The 21,625-nt window shown below is 41.9% G+C and overlaps 1 protein-coding gene across 3 annotated transcripts; it reads right to left on the bottom strand.

Moving 5' to 3' along the window:
• Nucleotides 1-262: 262 nt before the first annotated feature.
• Nucleotides 263-20,651, bottom strand: LOC129861288 (TBC1 domain family member 22B-like). 3 transcript variants are annotated; one of them, XM_055932574.1, is made up of 13 exons: nucleotides 20,327-20,651; nucleotides 15,195-15,281; nucleotides 14,167-14,528; nucleotides 13,803-13,970; nucleotides 13,618-13,688; nucleotides 11,136-11,264; nucleotides 7,836-7,901; nucleotides 7,553-7,667; nucleotides 4,763-4,869; nucleotides 4,539-4,614; nucleotides 4,240-4,367; nucleotides 4,018-4,113; nucleotides 263-3,761 (listed from the first exon to the last, which is right to left on the bottom strand). In XM_055932574.1, exons 1-13 carry the CDS (start codon nucleotides 20,380-20,382, stop codon nucleotides 3,633-3,635), a joined length of 1,590 nt encoding a protein of 529 aa, XP_055788549.1. In that variant the 5' UTR covers nucleotides 20,383-20,651; the 3' UTR covers nucleotides 263-3,632. The 3 variants fall into 3 exon arrangements, with proteins under 3 accessions (XP_055788549.1, XP_055788550.1, XP_055788551.1); XM_055932575.1 differs by having other exon boundaries at nucleotides 15,195-15,251; nucleotides 20,327-20,650; XM_055932576.1 differs by lacking the exon at nucleotides 15,195-15,281 and having other exon boundaries at nucleotides 20,327-20,649.
• Between the last annotated feature and the right edge of the window lie 974 nt (nucleotides 20,652-21,625).

The following is a 21,625-nucleotide window of genomic DNA, read 5'->3' as shown; positions in this document are numbered from 1 at the left end:
TGGTTTATGATTAGAGAATGAAGTGGACAGTAAAATATTAGATTTATCCAGAGAGTATATAAAAAAAAAACACCAGATTTAGTATGTACATTCAAAGTGTTGCAAAGTGTAAGGGATCAAATGTAGCATGGCAATTCAAAATAACTCTGCTCTGTATGTGGAAATCAATGTGGGCATTTAATGCAAAAAAATAATCTGCTCACTTACCTCCATCCACCACTAACCCCCCCCTTATCCACAACACCATGACTCAGTCAAAACAAAGGGTAACAATCGTTTAATATAAACAAAACATTTATATACAGTAGATTACTGTAATATTTCCTCCATTTAAGGCTAAAACCAGTATTGACTACAGAAGCATTGAACTGAATGAAAACATTATTGGCCATATAGTTTGGCATTGAAGATAAGAAAATGAAAACTGAATGACTACAGATGAATTTTAGACAATGAATTCAGGTTTCGTAGTCCTGTTACTATACATCCTGTTTTTAAAACCAAAAATGCAGTGAAACCTTTGAATGACCATAAAACAACACGGGACATGGATTGAATTGTAGAATGAATTCAATTGAAATAATAAAGTCCTACATTTTTGGGAGCAAATAAACACATGAGGACAGAGCATAGTTTACTTTAAGGCTGAAAGGTAAATATTCAAATACACAAAGTAATCATTATATATTTGAAAATGCCAACAACGAACATAAGTCTGACTTTGTTCTACAAAAACCCTGAATTGAGAACTGAATTGAGAAGACATGGTAAAATGTGCACTGGGAACATGCAGAAATCAAAAGTAGAATGATTCAATTAGATGATTTAAATTGCAGAAAAATCCTAATTGAACTACGTGGTGATCTTGAAAACCAATATGAGAATAATACTGGTAGGGAAGTTATGGCACTTCTGTTTCCTCAGTATCATGAAGTGAATTCATATCATATCATTACAGGTCTAATACCACCAAGGTCACTGTCCTAGTACTGATTATTTAAAAAAAACTTCAGTTAAAACAATTTTTTTTTTTTTAGGTTGTCATAGGGTCACTAAAACCTGACAAAACAAATGTACTCCATATTGTTCAATGTCATATCCACATGTCAATTTCACAAACTTGAACCTCAATGCCAATACAATAATGATAAAATCTAAAGAATGATTGTCAAACCTTTCGTACCAGAGCAGAGAAATGGTTATGAAGGTGGGTGAAATAATAACATAAATATTCACATTCCATTGTTTAAATGTAATTACTATTCCTGCTTTACGTCACCTAAGTGAGGTCACAGCAGGTAAGCTCCCACATAACCCCAATATTTTAAATTGAAACACAAATGCTGTACAAACAAAACAGGGCAAATTATAACATTTCAGTTTTCTATGCTAGTCAAAGTGCATTACAAATGCTTATAACAAAGGCATCATTACAGACTTGAAATACAGCTGTGTTGATATCACAGTTTCCAACAGATCAAGTAACTGTGCAGCGACTCAGGAGGGCTACTAAAAGTTGGAATATCAACATCAGCATTAGCAGACAACCCTCAGAGGCAAGTCAAAACACATTCATTTACTGAAAAACAAACATTTGAATTCTTAATATACACAATTTTCACTTCTATAATTATTAAAGTTTACAGACGACTGTTTTAAGTTAACCATAGTAAATAAGAGTAGATGCTGTGGCAAACAACAGGAAGTAGAACAGTTATTTTGTCTACTATCTGAACAACTTCCTGGATGGTTGTTACATTGTGTTGCAGATTGTTGATTTAGATTGCACTGGTTGCTTTGTATATGTCTTCAGAAAGAGGAACTAGACCATGCAAAACCTTCAGCGTATGTTATGGACACCGCAAACATACAAAATATACATTTGGTAAAGTGTCAGATACTCTTAAATGTACACTACTTGAAGGGTAAACAGGTCTCATTAGTTTCAAATGACAACTTAATTTTGAAACAATTTAGCAACTTTCATATTGTGCCACCGTTTCAAATAATCTAAAAAGAAAGTGTGACTAATCTGAATGTGAAAATTAAGCCTGAGAATTACAAAGCAAAATAGCTAGTATCTCAGTTGAGATAAACATAACCTAAGATCCAGATTAACTGAAAATGTAGCTCAAGTGTTAACAATAATACACCATCTAAAAACACACGGTCCCCATTCTCATTCTATTCACATTGAGGCCTTGGGATTCAATATGGCACCACTATAGGTAAGCCCCGAAATAAAGTACCGTTTCCTGGTCTTACAGAGCGGCTATTAGTAACAGCTGTGACACCTCCTGTATCATGTTGTACTACATTGGACAATTTCTTCAGTAGATATTCAGACTGGACTTTTACTGGACTCAATATAGCCATGAAGGGAACAAGTGGGGACAAAGTGGTCAAATATGTGGACTAGCTTTACCACAAAACTCTTGTTAGATAAAAAACGAAATAACTCAAATATATTCTCTCTGAAACTTGAACGATGATCACTTAAACATTCATCATCCATTCAGAGTTCTTTCAAGTATATGTTTAAACTTCTGAGACAATCGATACTGATTAATGCCAGTATGAATTTGAATTTAAAACACCATAAAACAATGGCCAAGTATTTATCCCCTCTGGATTAAAATATCATTCATTCATGCAGTATAGTATAGAGTTCTAATACCAGAACAGTACAGAGTTCTAATACCAGAACAGTATAGAGTTCTAATACCAGAACAGTATAGAGTTCTAATACCAGAACAGTATAGAGTTCTAATACCAGAACAGTGTAGAGTTCTAATACCAGAACAGTATAGAGTTCTAATACCAGAACAGTATAGAGTTCTAATACCAGAACAGTATAGAGTTCTAATACCAGGACAGTATAGAGTTCTAATACCAGAACAGTATAGAGTTCTAATACCAGAACAGTATAGAGTTCTAATACCAGAACAGTATAGAGTTCTAATACCAGAACAGTATAGAGTTCTAATACCAGGACAGTATAGAGTTCTAATACCAGAACAGTATAGAGTTCTAATACCAGAACAGTATAGAGTTCTAATACCAGAACAGTGTAGAGTTCTAATACCAGAACAGTGTAGAGTTCTAATACCAGAACAGTGTAGAGTTCTAATACCATAACAGTACAGAGTTCTAATACCAGAACAGTATAGAGTTCTAATACCAGGACAGTACAAAGTTCTAATACCAGAACAGTACAAAGTCCCAATACCAGGACTCACATAAGGTTATGGTTAATAGGAGTTAGGTTGAAGGGAAAGGGAAAGGGGGATACCTAGTCAGTTGAGGATTAGCTGTGTTGTATGTCCAGAACCTACTCCATGCCTACCGCATTAATTGTAACAGACTACTATTGACATGTCTAAGCAAGTGGCTCTGAGATAATACACTGCAGTGTTAGTGGAATGAAACTTGCCAATACAAGTCTTAACAAACAGAGAGAACCTGCAAGAAAACTATTGTAGAAATAGGGTTTGAGGGTTCCCATTTTGAGTGAATTATTCTGTACCTGTGTGCAAGCTATAAGTCGGTCAGTCATATCAAAGAGAGGAATGAAACCTTACATTCCTCGTAACAGTATATCAGAATCTGTTTTTACACCATTGCATAGAAGCCTATCTCTTGTAGTGATTGGGCGCGTCAGCGAACATGTACTTGAGTCTGTACGCTTCAGCCAGGAGAAGGCCCACTTCCTCATTCCCCCAGTGGATTGTGGGAAGGTTCTGGAGTAACATGAGAAGACCCTGGAAAGCCAGAGACACATTTGATGACATAAATACCATGTTGGAACCGGATGGGTGGAAGTGTGTAAATAAACCCTGGTGGGCCTCAGTCACAATCTGCAGTGTCATGAACACCGAAATATGCAGATTTGTTTTTTAATGAGAGCTTTTCACTGGAGGGGTCACAGCATACAAAAACAGTAACACATTTTCAAATAGAAAGTTCTCGAAGTATTGTTCACTAAAACAAATCAAGAAAGGATAGAATGAATGGTACCTGAAAATCGACCATGGAGAGTATCTCTTTACGCCACTCGATCAGGAAAGCAGCACAGACGTAGAGGTGGAAGTGGGAGAAGCCCTCTTGTTCAGCCTGCAAGGAGGGATACACAACAGGTCAGCATGTGTAGAACACGTACACATCATCTCTGTAAATCGCACAGACATTCAGAACTAAACACAAAGGTTCAATGCAAATATCTATGTGTTTGTGTGTCACCTGATAGGTGTCCCAGAGGCGGATGGTGCAGCGTAGCGGCAGCTCTCTCATCAGCAGGTTGTTCATCCAGCGAAACGCAAACTGCAGGTACTCCACCTCGTACCTCTTAAAGTAGTTGTGTATGTCCTCTGTGGGAGAAAGAGACGCAGTCACACAGTGTGTAGAGAAAAACACAGAGAGATGAAAACGGACCCTGAGGCCATCTGAAAATAATGGAGACTGGAGATCTATGTTCAGATGAATTAAAAGGTAAGATCTTACCTCAGATACGGTAACAACATGAGGAGATCATATCTCACCATCGATTCTGCTGACCAATTCTTCCAAAGCTTTCACATTATTCTGAATTCCTGGCTGAGCAAAAGTGTAGTTGTCCTGCATAGACAAAACAACAGTAATATCAACAACACGTCACCAGGTGGATTTTGTAAGGGTTGGGGGGGGTTACTGCTGGAGACAACAGTGGGTCAGAATGAAGACCATAAGAGCAGATGGAGAAAAATAACTGACTAACATTACTAACCTGTATTCCGTCCAGCAGCTTGGTCATGCACCAGAAACTGTCTGCCTCAATGTTCCTCTGGGTGTCAAGAGGCAGGGACGCTACGTCAAAATTCTCCACGTCCTCCTCTGTGGATGTAAACCCAAACGATCACGGTCAGCGAAACACAACCCTACTTCCAGTTCACTAAGGCAGGGGTGTCACTCACAACCCTACTTCCAGTTCACTAAGGCAGGGGTGTCACTCATTTCCCTGCCGGGCCGTATTCGGTCTTCACCGAGGTCCTGGGGAACGTACTTAAATCTTGCTGTAAAAATGTGGAGTTTTGGCATTTTCGATGCTCCCTGACTGCCTGGCTTTCAGTTCGATGACTGTTATCAAGCTGGACAGAGTGTAGAGACTATAGATGACTGTTATCAAGCTGGACAGAGTGTAGAGACTATAGATGACTGTTATCAAGCTGGACAGAGTGTAGAGACTATAGATGACTGTTAACAAGCTGGACAGAGTGAGGAGACTATAAATGACTGTTATCAAGCTGGACAGAGTGTAGAGACTATAGATGACTGTTATCAAGCTGGACAGAGTGTAGAGACTATAAATGACTGTTATCAAGCTGGACAGAGTGAAGAGACTGTAAATGACTGTTATCAAGCTGGACAGAGTGTAGAGACTATAGATGACTGTTATCTAGCTGGACAGAGTGTAGAGACTATAGATGACTGTTAACAAGCTGGACAGAGTGAAGAGACTATAGATGACTGTTATCAAGCTGGACAGAGTGAAGAGACTATAGATGACTGTTATCAAGCTGGACAGAGTGTAGAGACTATAGATGACTGTTATCAAGCTGGACAGAGTGAAGAGACTATAGATGACTGTTATCAAGCTGGACAGAGTGTAGAGACTATAGATGACTGTTATCGACCTGGACAGAGTGTAGAGACTATAGATGACTGTTATCAAGCTGGACAGAGTGTAGAGACTATAAATGACTGTTATCAAGCTGGACAGAGTGTAGAGACTATAAATGACTGTTATCAAGCTGGACAGAGTGTAGAGACTATAAATGACTGTTATCAAGCTGGACAGAGTGTAGAGACTATAAATGACTGTTATCAAGCTGGACAGAGTGTAGAGACTATAAATGACTGTTATCAAGCTGGACAGAGTGTAGAGACTATAAATGACTGTTATCAAGCTGGACAGAGTGTAGAGACTATAAATGACTGTTATCAAGCTGGACAGAGTGTAGAGACTATAAATGACTGTTATCAAGCTGGACAGAGTGTAGAGACTATAAATGACTGTTATCAAGCTGGACAGAGTGAAGAGACTATAGATGACTGTTATCAAGCTGGACAGAGTGTAGAGACTGTAGATGACTGTTATCAAGCTGGACAGAGTGAAGAGACTGTAAATGACTGTTATCAAGCTGGACAGAGTGTAGAGACTATAGATGACTGTTAACAAGCTGGACAGAGTGAAGAGACTATAGATGACTGTTATCAAGCTGGACAGAGTGAAGAGACTATAGATGACTGTTATCAAGCTGGACAGAGTGTAGAGACTATAGATGACTGTTATCGACCTGGACAGAGTGTAGAGACTATAGATGACTGTTATCAAGCTGGACAGAGTGTAGAGACTATAGATGACTGTTATCAAGCTGGATAGAGTGTAGAGACTATAGATGACTGTTAACAAGCTAGACAGAGTGTAAAGACTATAGATGACTGTTATCAAGCTGGACAGAGTGTAGAGACTGTAGATGACTGTTATCAAGCTGGACAGAGTGTAGAGACTATAGATGACTGTTATCAAGCTGGACAGAGTGAAGAGACTGTAAATGACTATTATCTAGCTGGACAGAGTGAAGAGACTATAGATGACTGTTAACAAGCTGGACAGAGTGAAGAGACTATAGATGACTGTTATCAAGCTGGACAGAGTGAAGAGACTGTAAATGACTATTATCTAGCTGGACAAAGTGAGGAGACTGTAAATGTAGCTCCATTATAAATTCTACAGTTTCCATTTGATTTGAGTCCCGGGAGAAATACAAAAAAAAGTATGACTCAAACCCAATTAAATTCGCCCCACGGGTGGTATAATAAAAACATAGATATATTTGAGTTTGACATGTGCACTAAGGGAAGCAAACTGGTTTGTAATGCTGACAAATAACCTGACAGGAACAATGTATGCATTAATCCTTCTGTATGTCATATAAAACAAGATTATTGGACACCCTGTCAGAGGATAGAGGCCATTTTCCTTTCATATGGACAAGCCTCATCTGGTTGGACAGAAATCTATGACACACACCAGAGGAGGCTGTTGGGAGGAGCTATAGGAGGACAGGCTCATTGTAATGGCTGGAATGGAATAAATGACAGAGTCAAACATGTGATTTCTATAGGTTTGATGTGTTTGATACCATTCCATTTATTCCGTTCCAGCCATTACACTGAGCCCGTCCTCCTCTACAGGTATAGGATCTTAATTTGATCGCTTTTGTTAATGAGAATTGTTTACTGCACAGGAGGAGATGCAAATTTGTAGTGCATTTATTCGTGGTTTAAAATGGCTTCTAAAGTTTGTAATTTCCACTTTAAAATGTCAGACTTGATTTGCCCTAATAAAAATGTATCAAACCCTACAAAAAAATGTCCATTAATTATAATCCACATGCCGTGTTGCTGCAGGATTATTTTCCTGCTGTAGCAAACTGGTTCAAATTATGATCCTACATCTGTAGCCCCTCCCAGCCTCCTCTGAGACACACACATTATCCTCCGGCCGACGTACCAACAAATTCGGAGAGGAAGACTACAAAGAATGGAGTGACCAAGTCGTTGATTCCCTGGACGTAGCCGCTAGCTGGATGGCGGATAGCCCAGATGAAGAGGATCCTCTCAAACACCTGATTGAACACATGAAGGCACAGACAGGACAGGATTAAATCCAAAGTGATATGCCATGTCTATTACGTGTTAACAAAACTTCTCTCCAGAATATCAAAAAGTGGAATTGGCAGACTGTCCATCCAAGCCAGGCAACTAGTAAGAAGAGCTGGGAGAGAGAAGCTCACCTCTTGCACAGCGGGCTGCTGGAAAAGTGGAATTAGTGGGTTTGTCCTCGGAATATCGATGTGGATCTGTGGAAACAAAGCATGGGCTACTTAAACACTGACTCACTACAGTAGACAGGGATACTTAAACACTGACTCACTACAGTAGACAGGGATACTTAAACACTGACTCACTACAGTAGACAGGGATAGTTAAACACTGACTCACTACGGTAGACAGGGATTCTTAAACACTGACTCACTACAGTAGACAGGGCTACTTAAACACTGACTCACTACAGTAGACAGGGATACTTAAACACTGACTCACTACAGTAGACAGGGCTACTTAAACACTGACTCACTACAGTAGACAGGGATACTTAAACACTGACTCACTACAGTAGACAGGGCTACTTAAACACTGACTCACTACAGTAGACAGGGCTACTTAAACACTGACTCACTACAGTAGACAGGGCTACTTAAACACTGACTCACTACAGTAGACAGGGATACTTAAACAAGGACTCACTACAGTAGACAGGGCTACTTAAACACTGACTCACTACAGTAGACAGGGCTACTTAAAACACTGACTCACTACAGTAGACAGGGATACTTAAACACTGACTCACTACAGTAGACAGGGCTACTTAAACACTGACTCACTACAGTAGACAGGGCTACTTAAACACTGACTCACTACAGTAGACAGGGCTACTTAAACAAGGACTCACTACAGTAGACAGGGCTACTTAAACACTGACTCACTATAGTAGACAGGGATACTTAAACACTGACTCACTATAGTAGACAGGGCTACTTAAACACTGACTCACTACAGTAGACAGGGATACTTAAACACTGACTCACTACAGTAGACAGGGCTACTTAAACACTGACTCACTACGGTAGACAGGGTTACTTAAACACTGACTCACTACGGTAGACAGGGATACTTAAACACTGACTCACTACAGTAGACAGGGCTACTTAAACACTGACTCACTACGGTAGACAGGGCTACTTAAACACTGACTCACTACAGTAGACAGGGCTACTTAAACACTGACTCACTACGGTAGACAGGGCTACTTAAACACTGACTCACTACAGTAGACATATCCTACTTAAACACTGACTCACTACAGTAGACAGGGCTACTTAAACACTGACTCACTACAGTAGACAGGGATACTTAAACACTGACTCACTACAGTAAACAGGGCTACTTAAACAAGGACTCACTACGGTAGACAGGGCAACTTAAACATTGACTCACTACGGTAGACAGGGCTACTTAAACAAGGACTCACTACAGTAGACATGGCTACTTAAACACTGACTCACTACAGTAGACAGGGCTACTTAAACACTGACTCACTACAGTAGACATATCCTACTTAAACACTGACTCACTACAGTAGACAGGGCTACTTAAACACTGACTCACTACAGTAGACAGGGCTACTTAAACACTGACTCACTACAGTAGACAGGGCTAATTAAACACTGACTCACTACAGTAGACAGGGCTACTTAAACACTGACTCATATTCGGTAGACAGGGCTACTTAAACACTGACTCACTACAGTAGACAGGGCTACTTAAACACTGACTCACTACAGTAGACAGGGCTACTTAAACACTGACTCACTACAGTAGACCTATCCTACTTAAACACTGACTCACTACAGTAGACAGGGCTACTTAAACACTGACTCACTACAGTAGACAGGGCTACTTAAACAAGGACTCACTACAGTAGACAGGGATACTTAAACACTGACTCACTACAGTAGACAGGGCTACTTAAACACTGACTCACTACAGTAGACATATCCTACTTAAACACTGATTCACTACAGTAGACATATTCTACTTAAACACTGACTCACTACAGTAGACATATCCTACTTAAACACTGACTCACTACAGTAGACATATTCTACTTAAACACTGACTCACTACAGTAGACATATCCTACTTAAACACTGACTCACTACAGTAGACAGGGCTACTTAAACACTGACTCACTACAGTAGACAGGGCTACTTAAACACTGACTCACTACGGTAGACAGGGCTACTTAAACACTGACTCACTACAGTAGACAGGGCTACTTAAACACTGACTCACTACAGTAGACAGGGCTACTTAAACACTGACTCACTACAGTAGACAGGGATACTTAAACACTGACTCACTACAGTAGACAGGGATACTTAAACTGACTCACTACAGTAGACAGGGCTACTTAAACACTGACTCACTACAGTAGACAGGGCTACTTAAACACGGACTCACTACAGTAGACAGGGATACTTAAACACTGACTCACTACGGTAGACAGGGCTACTTAAACAAGGACTCATTACAGTAGACAGGGCTACTTAAACACTGACTCACTACAGTAGACAGGGATACTTAAACACTGATTCACTACAGTAGACGGGGCTACTTAAACACGGACTCACTACAGTAGACATATCCTACTTAAACACTGACTCACTACAGTAGACAGGGATACTTAAACACTGACTCACTACAGTAGACGTATCCTACTTAAACACTGACTCACTACAGTAGACAGGGATACTTAAACACTGACTCACTACAGTAGACAGGGCTACTTAAACACTGACTCACTACAGTAGACAGGGCTACTTAAACACTGACTCACTACAGTAGACAGGGATACTTAAACACTGACTCACTACAGTAGACAGGGATACTTAAACACTGACTCACTACAGTAGACAGGGCTACTTAAACACGGACTCACTACAGTAGACGTATCCTACTTAAACACTGACTCACTACAGTAGACAGGGATACTTAAACACTGACTCACTACAGTAGACAGGGCTACTTAAACACTGACTCACTACAGTAGACAGGGCTACTTAAACACTGACTCACTACAGTAGACAGGGATACTTAAACACTGACTCACTACAGTAGACAGGGATACTTAAACACTGACTCACTACAGTAGACAGGGCTACTTAAACACAGACTCACTACGGTAGACAGGGCTACTTAAACACTGACTCACTACGGTAGCCAGGGCTACTTAAACACTGACTCACTACAGTAGACAGGGCTACTTAAACACTGACTCACTACAGTAGACATGGATACTTAAACACTGACTCACTACAGTAGACAGGGCTACTTAAACACTGACTCACTACAGTAGACAGGGATACTTAAACACTGACTCACTACAGTAGAAAGGGCTACTTAAACACTGACTCACCAGAGTGGGTAGCATTGGTCGTTAGGATTTAGTGCTTTGGTGACTCATGTATTACCTGTCTATATGTGTCTTTGTAAGTTTCGTCTGTCCTGGAGTGGTAATACTGTTCAATGAAGCCAAAATACTCGTCTCTCTTCCTCTTCAGCACCAGGTCTCTGCGCTCCATGTTGGCTGGAAGGTAACCCTACCACGACAGAGAGGACGACAATGAAAGACAAGAAGATGTAAACAGTCTTGAAGATGTAAACAGTACCGGAACAGTGTAGAAGAGTGATACGGGTCAAGGGTCAATACTACAGTCAAGATTATGTAGATCATATCACAACAAATACCAATGTGTGTGCAGTTGTCATATATAATACACTGAGTGTACAAAACATTAGCTTTTCTAGCGCAGGCGTTCTGCTAGCGGAACCCCTCGACAACATTCCGCGGGAAATTCTAAAATATTTTTTTTAAATATTTAACTTTCACACATTAACAAGTCCAATACAGCAAATGAAAGATAAACATCTTGTTAATCTACCCATTGTGTCCAATTTCAAAAAGGCTTTACAGCGAAAGCACAACATATGATTATGTTAGTTCAGAGCCAAGTCAAAAAAACACACAGCCATTTTCCAGCCAAAGATAGGAGTCACAAAAAGCAGAAATATAGATAAAATAAATCTCTAACCTTTGATGATCTTCATTAGATGACACTCATAGGACATCATGTTACACAATACATGTATGTTTTGTTCGATAATGTGCATATTTATATTCAAAAATCTCAGTTTACATTGGCGCGTTACGTGCAGTAATGTTTTGATTCCAAAACATCCGGTGATCTTGCAGATAGCCACAGAAATCCCAGAATTGCTCATAATAAACATCAATAAAAGATACAAGTGTTATTCACAGAATTAAAGATAGACTTCTCCTTAATGCAACCGCTGTGTCAGATTTCAAAAAAACTTTACAGAAAAAGCATAATCTGAGTACGGCACTCAGAGCCCAATCCAGCCAAATCCAGCCAAAGAAATTTCCGCCATGTTGGAGTCAACAGAAGTTAGAAATAACATGATAAATATTCACTTACCTTTGATGATCTTCATCAGAATGCACTCCCAGGAATCCCAGTTCGACAATAAATGACTGATTTGTTCCATAAAGTCCATAATTTATGTCCAAATAGCCACTAGTTGTTAGCGTGTTCAGCCCAGTAATCCATCTTCATGAGCACTAGGTCCAGACAAAAACTTGAAAAGTTCCGTTACAGGTCGTAGAAACATATCAAACGATGTATGGAATCAATCTTTAGGATGTTTTTAACATGAATCATCAATAATGTTCCAACCGGAGAATTCCATCGTCTGTAGCAAAGCACTGGAATGAGAGCTAACTCTGTCGGGAGTGCGCGTCACGAGCCTGAGACACTCTGCCAGACCACTGACTCATTCAGCTCCCATTCCCCCCTTCTTTATAGAAGAAGCCTGAAACAAGTTTCTAAAGACGGTTGACATCTAGTGGAAGCCTTAGGAAGTGCAACTTAACCCCATAGACACTGTTTATTCGTTAGGACAAGCGTTTGAAAAACTACAAACCTCAGATTTCCCACTTCCTGGTTGGATTTTTCTCAGGTTTCCGCCTGCCATATGAGTTCTGTTATACTAACAGACATCATTCAAACAGTTTTATTAACTTCAGAGTGTTTCTTATCCAATACTACTAATAATATGCATATATTAGCATCTGGGACAGAGTAGCAGGCAGTTTACTCTGGGCACGCATTTCATGCAAAAGTGAAAATGCTGCCCCCTATCCCAAACAGGTTTTAAGAACACCTGCTCTTTCCATGACACAAACTGACCAGGTGAAAGCTATGATCCCTTATTAATGTCTCTTGTTAAATCCACTTTAATCAGTGTAGATGAAAGGGAGGAGACAGGTTAAAGAAGGATGTTTAAGCTTTGAGACAATTGATACGGATTGTATGTGTGATATTCAGAGGGTGAATGGGCAAAACAAATGATTTAAGTGCCTTTGGTTATGGTAGTGGGTGCCAAGCGCACCGGTTCGTGTCAATAACTACTTCGCTGCTGGGTCTTTCACCCTCAACAGTTTCCCGTATGTATCAAAAATGGTCCAACACCCAAAAGACATACAGCCAACTTAACACAACTGTGTGAAGCATTGGAGTCAACATGGGTCAGCATCCCTGTGGAATGCTTTCGACACATTGTAAAGTCCATGCCCTGACAAATTGAGACTGCTCTGAGGGCAAAAGGTGGGGGGGTCAATCGTCATACTCCTTGTGTGTGATCTCCAGCCTAGTCAAAGGTCATCATGGTACTTACAGAGAGCAAGTCAAAGGTCATCATGGTACATACAGAGAGGAAGTCAAAGGTCATCATGGTACTTACAGAGAGGAAGTCAAAGGTCATCATGGTACATACAGAGAGGAAGTCAAAGGTCATCATGCTACTTACAGAGAGGAAGTCAAAGGTCATCATGGTACTTACAGAGAGGAAGTCAAAGGTCATCATGGTACTTACAGAGAGAAGCCTCCATGTGATGGGCCTCACTTCTCGTGGAATACCTGACCAGCTGTGCTTCCGGAGCTCCTCTGTGGATCACAAGGACCATGAGATAGAATGAGAATACAGTACATACATTGCAAACACAACATTGGACTTCTTGTATTAGCTATTTCAATCTATAAGGTGGCGTTTATTCTCACCGAGGTCGGTGTTAGGACAGGACAGAAGGTATTTGAATTTGTCCAATCGGCTCTTGTCTCGCACTGTCATGATTGGGGCCCCCGAGGAATTTTGGTCAGAGATTCTGGCGACTAACGGGATGATAGGACGAACTGGGAGAGACTGTTGCTTCTGCAGGGTGGAGCGCACTGTGGAGGAAGAGACCCAGCGTGGAGGATCATGGAACAAGTCGCAGAGAGTAGACTATCAACAATATCAGTTTTTAGTTGATAATGAGAAATATCTTTAATACATCCACATGGGATATGAACAATAAATGCAAGGACATGTTCCCTAAAATCCACCCCCCACCCCCCTGACGTTAGTGTTCAGTGTCCACATTACCTGTATTGGTGTTGAGCAGGGCCTCACTGCTGGACTTCACCACCACTCTGCCATTGATCTGTCCACAGTCTGTGTCCTCCTTCTGCTGAAGACAGCCCTCTGCTGTTGGGGGAGCCAGCCGGTCTGCAGGCCCTGTGTCTGGCTCCCTGGTGGTGTCCCTGGGTTGTTGTAAAGGAAGAGGAGGAACCTGGTGCGTGGAGAGCAGGGTGGGCGGGAGAGATGAGGGGTGACTGGGAGCTAAGAAGTCCTCATCGTCCTCGTCATCAATGTCCCAGGCATCATTGGTGCTACGGGCAAATTCGTGGAAACTAGAGGCTTTTTTAGACTTGAGGTTGTTTCCCTTGGGACTGTCTTTAGGAAACCTGCAGAGAGAAAAAGGAGAATAAAAAATGTCATTGATACAAAGTGTAATTGATACAAAGAAGATACCATTGAGTAGCTACAGCACTCTCATGGTAAAGACAAGAGGATACATTGACAACAAACAATATAAAAAGGAACAGCTGGACCAAATGGCATAAAAAGGCCAATAAAACAATAGCGTAAAAATAAAGACCAATGTATTAGGCTTCGAACACACCGACAGCGTCGTTACGTACGCGGCGTCATCCGGATGTGTCTGCAACACAAGTTCCAACATTCACCTGCTGTTTACCATTTCTGTCAAGCCGTCTACAGCATACAGTTTGACGCATACCGAGTTCGATAAATCCACCGTACGCACCACACCGTACGCGCACGGCAACTGCCTCTGCCTCTGCAACGCTGCAAGACAAAACGCGGCGTTTGATTGGAAATGAATGTAATTCTGGTGTACCAAAATGCAATGACGCTGTCGATGTGTTTGGAAGCAGCGTTACCGTGGAACAATCAAACCAACAGTACCATTCTCATCCACACATGTTCAAAGGCTTTTGGCAATATAGACACGAACATCCACCATCTAAAGTAAGCATACAAAAAAAAAAATCAATGTTGAAATGAAGGGTGAAAAAAGAATCCCTGTGGGCTGCATGCAGAGCACTTACGTGCGGTGTATTCTGGGGTCAAGGGGAGGGTGTTGCGCTCCATACACTGGCTGTATACTGTAGAGGAGAAAGAGCAGTGGCTGTATACTGTAGAGGAGAAAGAGCAGTGGCTGTATACTGTAGAGGAGAAAGAGCACTGGCTGTATACTGTAGAGGAGAAAGAGCACTGGCTGTATACTGTAGAGGAGAAAGAGCAGTGGCTGTATACTGTAGAGGAGAAAGAGCACTGGCTGTATACTGTAGAGGAGAAAGAGCAGTGGCTGTATACTGTAGAGGAGAAAGAGCACTGGCTGTATACTGTAGAGGAGAAAGAGCACTGGCTGTATACTGTAGAGGAGAAAGAGCACTGGCTGTATACTGTAGAGGAGAAAGAGCAGTGGCTGTATACTGTAGAGGAGAAAGAGCACTGGCTGTATACTGTAGAGGAGAAAGAGCACTGGCTGTATACTGTAGAGGAGAAAGAGCAGTGGCTGTATACTGTAGAGGAGAAAGAGCAGTGGCTGTATACTGTAGAGGAGAAAGAGCACTGGCTGTATACTGTAGAGGAGAAAGAGCACTGGCTGTATACTGTAGAGGAGAAAGAGCAGTGGCTGTATACTGTAGAGGAGAAAGAGCAGTGGCTGTATACTGTAGAGGAGAAAGAGCACTGGCTGTATACTGTAGAGGAGAAAGAGCAGTGGCTGTATACTGTAGAGGAGAAAGAGCACTGGCTGTATACTGTAGAGGAGAAAGAGCAGTGGCTGTATACTGTAGAGGAGAAAGAGCAGTGGCTGTATACTGTAGAGGAGAAAGAGCAGTGGCTGTATACTGTAGAGGAGAAAGAGCAGTGGCTGTATACTGTAGAGGAGAAAGAGCACTGGCTGTATACTGTAGAGGAGAAAGAGCACTGGCTGTATACTGTAGAGGAGAAAGAGCAGTGGCTGTATACTGTAGAGGAGAAAGAGCAGTGGCTGTATACTGTAGAGGAGAAAGAGCAGTGGCTGTATACTGTAGAGGAGAAAGAGCAGTGGCTGTATACTGTAGAGGAGAAAGAGCAGTGGCTGTATACTGTAGAGGAGAAAGAGCAGTGGCTGTATACTGTAGAGGAGAAAGAGCACTGGCTGTATACTGTAGAGGAGAAAGAGCAGTGGCTGTATACTGTAGAGGAGAAAGAGCAGTGGCTGTATACTGTAGAGGAGAAAGAGCACTGGCTGTATACTGTAGAGGAGAAAGAGCAGTGGCTGTATACTGTAGAGGAGAAAGAGCACTGGCTGTATACTGTAGAGGAGAAAGAGCACTGGCTGTATACTGTAGAGGAGAAAGAGCACTGGCTGTATACTGTAGAGGAGAAAGAGCACTGGCTGTATACTGTAGAGGAGAAAGAGCAGTGGCTGTATACTGTAGAGGAGAAAGAGCAGTGGCTGTATACTGTAGAGGAGAAAGAGCAGTGGCTGTATACTGTAGAGGAGAAAGAGCACTGGCTGTATACTGTAGAGGAGAAAGAGCACTGGCTGTATACTGTAGAGGAGAAAGAGCAGTGGCTGTATACTGTAGAGGAGAAAGAGCAGTGGCTGTATACTGTAGAGGAGAAAGAGCAGTGGCTGTATACTGTAGAGGAGAAAGAGCAGTGGCTGTATACTGTAGAGGAGAAAGAGCAGTGGCTGTATACTGTAGAGGAGAAAGAGCACTGGCTGTATACTGTAGAGGAGAAAGAGCACTGGCTGTATACTGTAGAGGAGAAAGAGCAGTGGCTGTATACTGTAGAGGAGAAAGAGCAGTGGCTGTATACTGTAGAGGAGAAAGAGCACTGGCTGTATACTGTAGAGGAGAAAGAGCACTGGCTGTATACTGTAGAGGAGAAAGAGCACTGGCTGTATACTGTAGAGGAGAAAGAGCAGTGGCTGTATACTGTAGAGGAGAAAGAGCAGTGGCTGTATACTGTAGAGGAGAAAGAGCAGTGGCTGTATACTGTAGAGGAGAAAGAGCACTGGCTGTATACTGTAGAGGAGAAAGAGCAGTGGCTGTATACTGTAGAGGAGAAAGAGCAGTGGCTGTATACTGTAGAGGAGAAAGAGCACTGGCTGTATACTGTAGAGGAGAAAGAGCAGTGGCTGTATACTGTAGAGGAGAAAGAGCAGTGGCTGTATACTGTAGAGGAGAAAGAGCAGTGGCTGTATACTGTAGAGGAGAAAGAGCAGTGGCTGTATACTGTAGAGGAGAAAGAGCAGTGGCTGTATACTGTAGAGGAGAAAGAGCAGTGGCTGTATACTGTAGAGGAGAAAGAGCACTGGCTGTATACTGTAGAGGAGAAAGAGCACTGGCTGTATACTGTAGAGGAGAAAGAGCAGTGGCTGTATACTGTAGAGGAGAAAGAGCAGTGGCTGTATACTGTAGAGGAGAAAGAGCAGTGGCTGTATACTGTAGAGGAGAAAGAGCAGTGGCTGTATACTGTAGAGGAGAAAGAGCAGTGGCTGTATACTGTAGAGGAGAAAGAGCAGTGGCTGTATACTGTAGAGGAGAAAGAGCAGTGGCTGTATACTGTAGAGGAGAAAGAGCAGTGGCTGTATACTGTAGAGGAGAAAGAGCACTGGCTGTATACTGTAGAGGAGAAAGAGCACTGGCTGTATACTGTAGAGGAGAAAGAGCAGTGGCTGTATACTGTAGAGGAGAAAGAGCAGTGGCTGTATACTGTAGAGGAGAAAGAGCAGTGGCTGTATACTGTAGAGGAGAAAGAGCAGTGGCTGTATACTGTAGAGGAGAAAGAGCAGTGGCTGTATACTGTAGAGGAGAAAGAGCACTGGCTGTATACTGTAGAGGAGAAAGAGCAGTGGCTGTATACTGTAGAGGAGAAAGAGCAGTGGCTGTATACTGTAGAGGAGAAAGAGCAGTGGCTGTATACTGTAGAGGAGAAAGAGCAGTGGCTGTATACTGTAGAGGAGAAAGAGCAGTGGCTGTATACTGTAGAGGAGAAAGAGCACTGGCTGTATACTGTAGAGGAGAAAGAGCAGTGGCTGTATACTGTAGAGGAGAAAGAGCAGTGGCTGTATACTGTAGAGGAGAAAGAGCACTGGCTGTATACTGTAGAGGAGAAAGAGCAGTGGCTGTATACTGTAGAGGAGAAAGAGCAGTGGCTGTATACTGTAGAGGAGAAAGAGCAGTGGCTGTATACTGTAGAGGAGAAAGAGCAGTGGCTGTATACTGTAGAGGAGAAAGAGCAGTGGCTGTATACTGTAGAGGAGAAAGAGCAGTGGCTGTATACTGTAGAGGAGAAAGAGCAGTGGCTGTATACTGTAGAGGAGAAAGAGCAGTGGCTGTATACTGTAGAGGAGAAAGAGCAGTGGCTGTATACTGTAGAGGAGAAAGAGCAGTGGCCGAGCAGCACTTCACTGGGAGCACGTGGGCTCATCGAGGCCTCTTTTTCATGTTTCATTGACAATGTTGGCCATTTATAGTGGACTCATTACGAATTTGACAGGTTCATAAAGCATAGACTCCTCAGAGCAACCATTATGGGCAGACAGAGGACTTCATTTTCTCTTATCTCGCTCTCCCCCCCCCCCCCCCCCCCCCCCCGCCCCCTAAAATATGAACCTCTTCTGTTTGGGTTTTGGATAATGGTTGTTCGTACAGTAGGCGTACAGCTGTAACACATTATGTGACGTGAGGCGACAACAGCCTTACTGACACCCCATGGAGAGTAGCCACTCACCACCGATCTGATGATGCTACAAGAACTGTGACCCCTGCAACACAGTCCAACGGCCCCCGTGTGCCTGTCTCCCTTTGTGTTCCTGAAGGGAACCAAGCTCGGTGGAGAGGAAATAGCCCTACTGTTGTAGATGACTAAATTAGTCAAGTTACTGGGTCTTTAAAAAGGCAATCAGCAGTTGAAACAAGAACAAAGCCCCGCCACTGTTTCGGTAAAAAGATGAGGGATGGGGCTGGAGAAATGTAACCACTCTTAAATTCAAGGACTGACCATCCATGATATCAACATTATAGTTTTAACCATGAGGCAATACAGTTTAATGCTATACAGTATAAGTTTAAAAATATACATATATATATGTAGAAACTGTTGATTGCCTCTTTAACACAATAATAGCTCATGTTGCAGTAAAGTGGCTCATCAGCTGGGTCTTAGGAGGATATTGTAGGATATCGACAGGATCTAGTAACCTTTTAGTAGACTGTTAATTTGTACAATGGCAATACCCTATCATGTGTGGTTAGTATCTCATAACAACTTATTGCATAGCTTGAACTGTCAGGGATTGGAAACAGTGTTACTTCCTGTTCTTGGCCCTAGTGTTTGCCTTGTGGCTACCACCAAAGACAACACCCAATCCTTAGAGACCACTCACATTACCTTGGCTCCTGCCTCCGCAGAGATAAGACACATTGTGTCAATTTCTGTCAATTGTGTCAATTTTCCCAGCCATAAAGGGGTTCCCCAAGAAAGGCCATATGCCAATCTATTTGGTAATACTGTATTGGGGACGTTTCTGAAGTATTTTCTCAGTCTTTCCTGCTTATCCTAGATGTCAACATTCACCCATTACAGACCACCTGACATGTTGTGTGGACATATGGTAGCCAAGACAAAGGCATGAAGATTACCTCATGAGCTCCAATGTGCAACAAAGACCACCACTTCCGTATTGCCTAAAGGGGAGGTTAATGTTTATTGTCATGAGTCTTGTCCTGGAGGCAGAACTGAGCGATATCTCTATAGAACAGCTGCAAAGTCAAAATTGGCTATACTGTAAAAATGTATGAAAACAAGAAAATCGCTTTTTGGTCTTAATTTAAGGAGAGGGTTAGTTATTCGGTTTAGCAGTGTGGTTAGGTTTAAAATACGATTGTATGACTTTGTGGCTGTGTTAGCTAGTGACCACGCTGCACAGCGGCCTCCAGAACAAGATTCATGACGAAAAATGATAACCTGCGCATAACGGCTTCATAAACTAGCTATCTATCAAACAAGGTTAAGCATATGTTTTATTAACATTTAATGACACTGTAATTACGCAAAGCCAACGCTATTATGCCCACTAAAATACAGAGTTAACTCATTATCAGAATACACATTTATAATCTTAAAAATCACCAAAGAGTATTCATCATTAACAAGAGGGAGAATTGAAACATACCTTCCTGGAACCTTTGCGTTTTTCCTCCAGAAATGAATTATGTTGTCGGTGGCCATGCTCGGTTAATGCAAATCCTCTCAGTCCAACACGGCGCGCAGCTATACAAATGTACAAAGCATTGGAGAAGATTTTAGCGTTTCAGATTCGATATACTAAACCGGCTTGTCTTTGCAGCAACCAACAACAATGTTTTGACGTGTGTCAATAATGCCCCTTTGTTGCAATTGCCGATACCGTATAATACAGAACGGTGGAGGTCGCCATCTTGGAGTACATTGACATGGACGTGTGATTGGCGGACGGGTTTAACAGGTGCATAGACACTTACCAATAGGAATACTATAGCGAAAGGAAGTCAACCTTCTCTGAACACGCCTCCTCCATCCTCCTCTATAATTAAGTAATAATGCCCGAGGAGGTGTGGTATATTGGCCATATACCACAAACCCCAAGGCACCTTATTGCTATTATAAACTGGTTACAAACGTATTTTTTTTTTTTTATTTTTTTTTTACCGTTATTTTACCAGGTAAGTTGACTGAGAACACGTTCTCATTTGCAGCAACGACCTGGGGAATAGTTACAGGGGAGAGGAGGGGGATGAATGAGCCAATTGTAAACTGGGGATTATTAGGTGACCATGATGGTTTGAGGGCCAGATTGGGAATTTAGCCAGGACACCGGGGTTAACACCCCTACTCTTACGATAAGTGCCATGGGATCTTTAATGACCTCAGAGAGAAAAGTAACAATAAATGTTTTGGCATACCCGTGGCATACCACAGCTTTCAGCCAATCAGCATTCAGGTCCTCGAATCACCCAGTTTTTAAATTATATTATAAACTGTGTGGTTCGAGCCCTGAATGCTGATTGGCTGACAGCCGGGGTATATCAGACAGTATACCACAGGTATGACAAAGCATGTATTTTTACTGCTCTAATTACGTTGGTAACCAGTTTATAATAGCTTTAAGGCACCTCAGGGGTTTGTGGTATATGGCCAATATACCACGGCTAAAGGCTGTATCCAGGCACTCTGCGTTGCGTCGCGCATAAGAACAGCCCTTAGCCGTGGTATATTGGCCATATACCACGCCTCCTCGGGCCTTATTGCTTAAACATGCAACATTTTAGATAAAGGGGGAAACAAACATTTGGCTTTGTTATTATTGCTGTATAATAATATTAAACGAGCTAGCCTACTGAGGCCTACCCTCGCGGCCAGTGTTCCTACAATCCAGTTATCACCAATACATTTTTTGACAACGTTATGTTTGAATCTGTCCATAGGTCTACCG

The sequence above is a fragment of the Salvelinus fontinalis genome, chromosome 8, assembly GCF_029448725.1.
Source record: "Salvelinus fontinalis isolate EN_2023a chromosome 8, ASM2944872v1, whole genome shotgun sequence".
Lineage (NCBI taxonomy): Eukaryota > Metazoa > Chordata > Actinopteri > Salmoniformes > Salmonidae > Salvelinus > Salvelinus fontinalis.
Note: the sequence above shows the minus strand (reverse complement) of the source record. Positions and strands in the feature narration are given on the sequence as shown.

Excerpts from the sequence above, each read along its gene's own strand:
- LOC129861288 (XM_055932574.1), bottom strand. The coding sequence starts at position 20,382 with ATGGCCACCGACAACATAATTCATTTCTGGAGGAAAAACGCAAAGGTT. Across the intron at positions 7,668-7,835 it reads AGCAGCCCGCTGTGCAAGAG|GTGTTTGAGAGGATCCTCTT; the intron begins GTGAGCTTCTCT and ends GTGTTCAATCAG. Across the intron at positions 4,870-7,552 it reads CTTCCTCTCCGAATTTGTTG|AGGAGGACGTGGAGAATTTT; the intron begins GTACGTCGGCCG and ends TTACATCCACAG.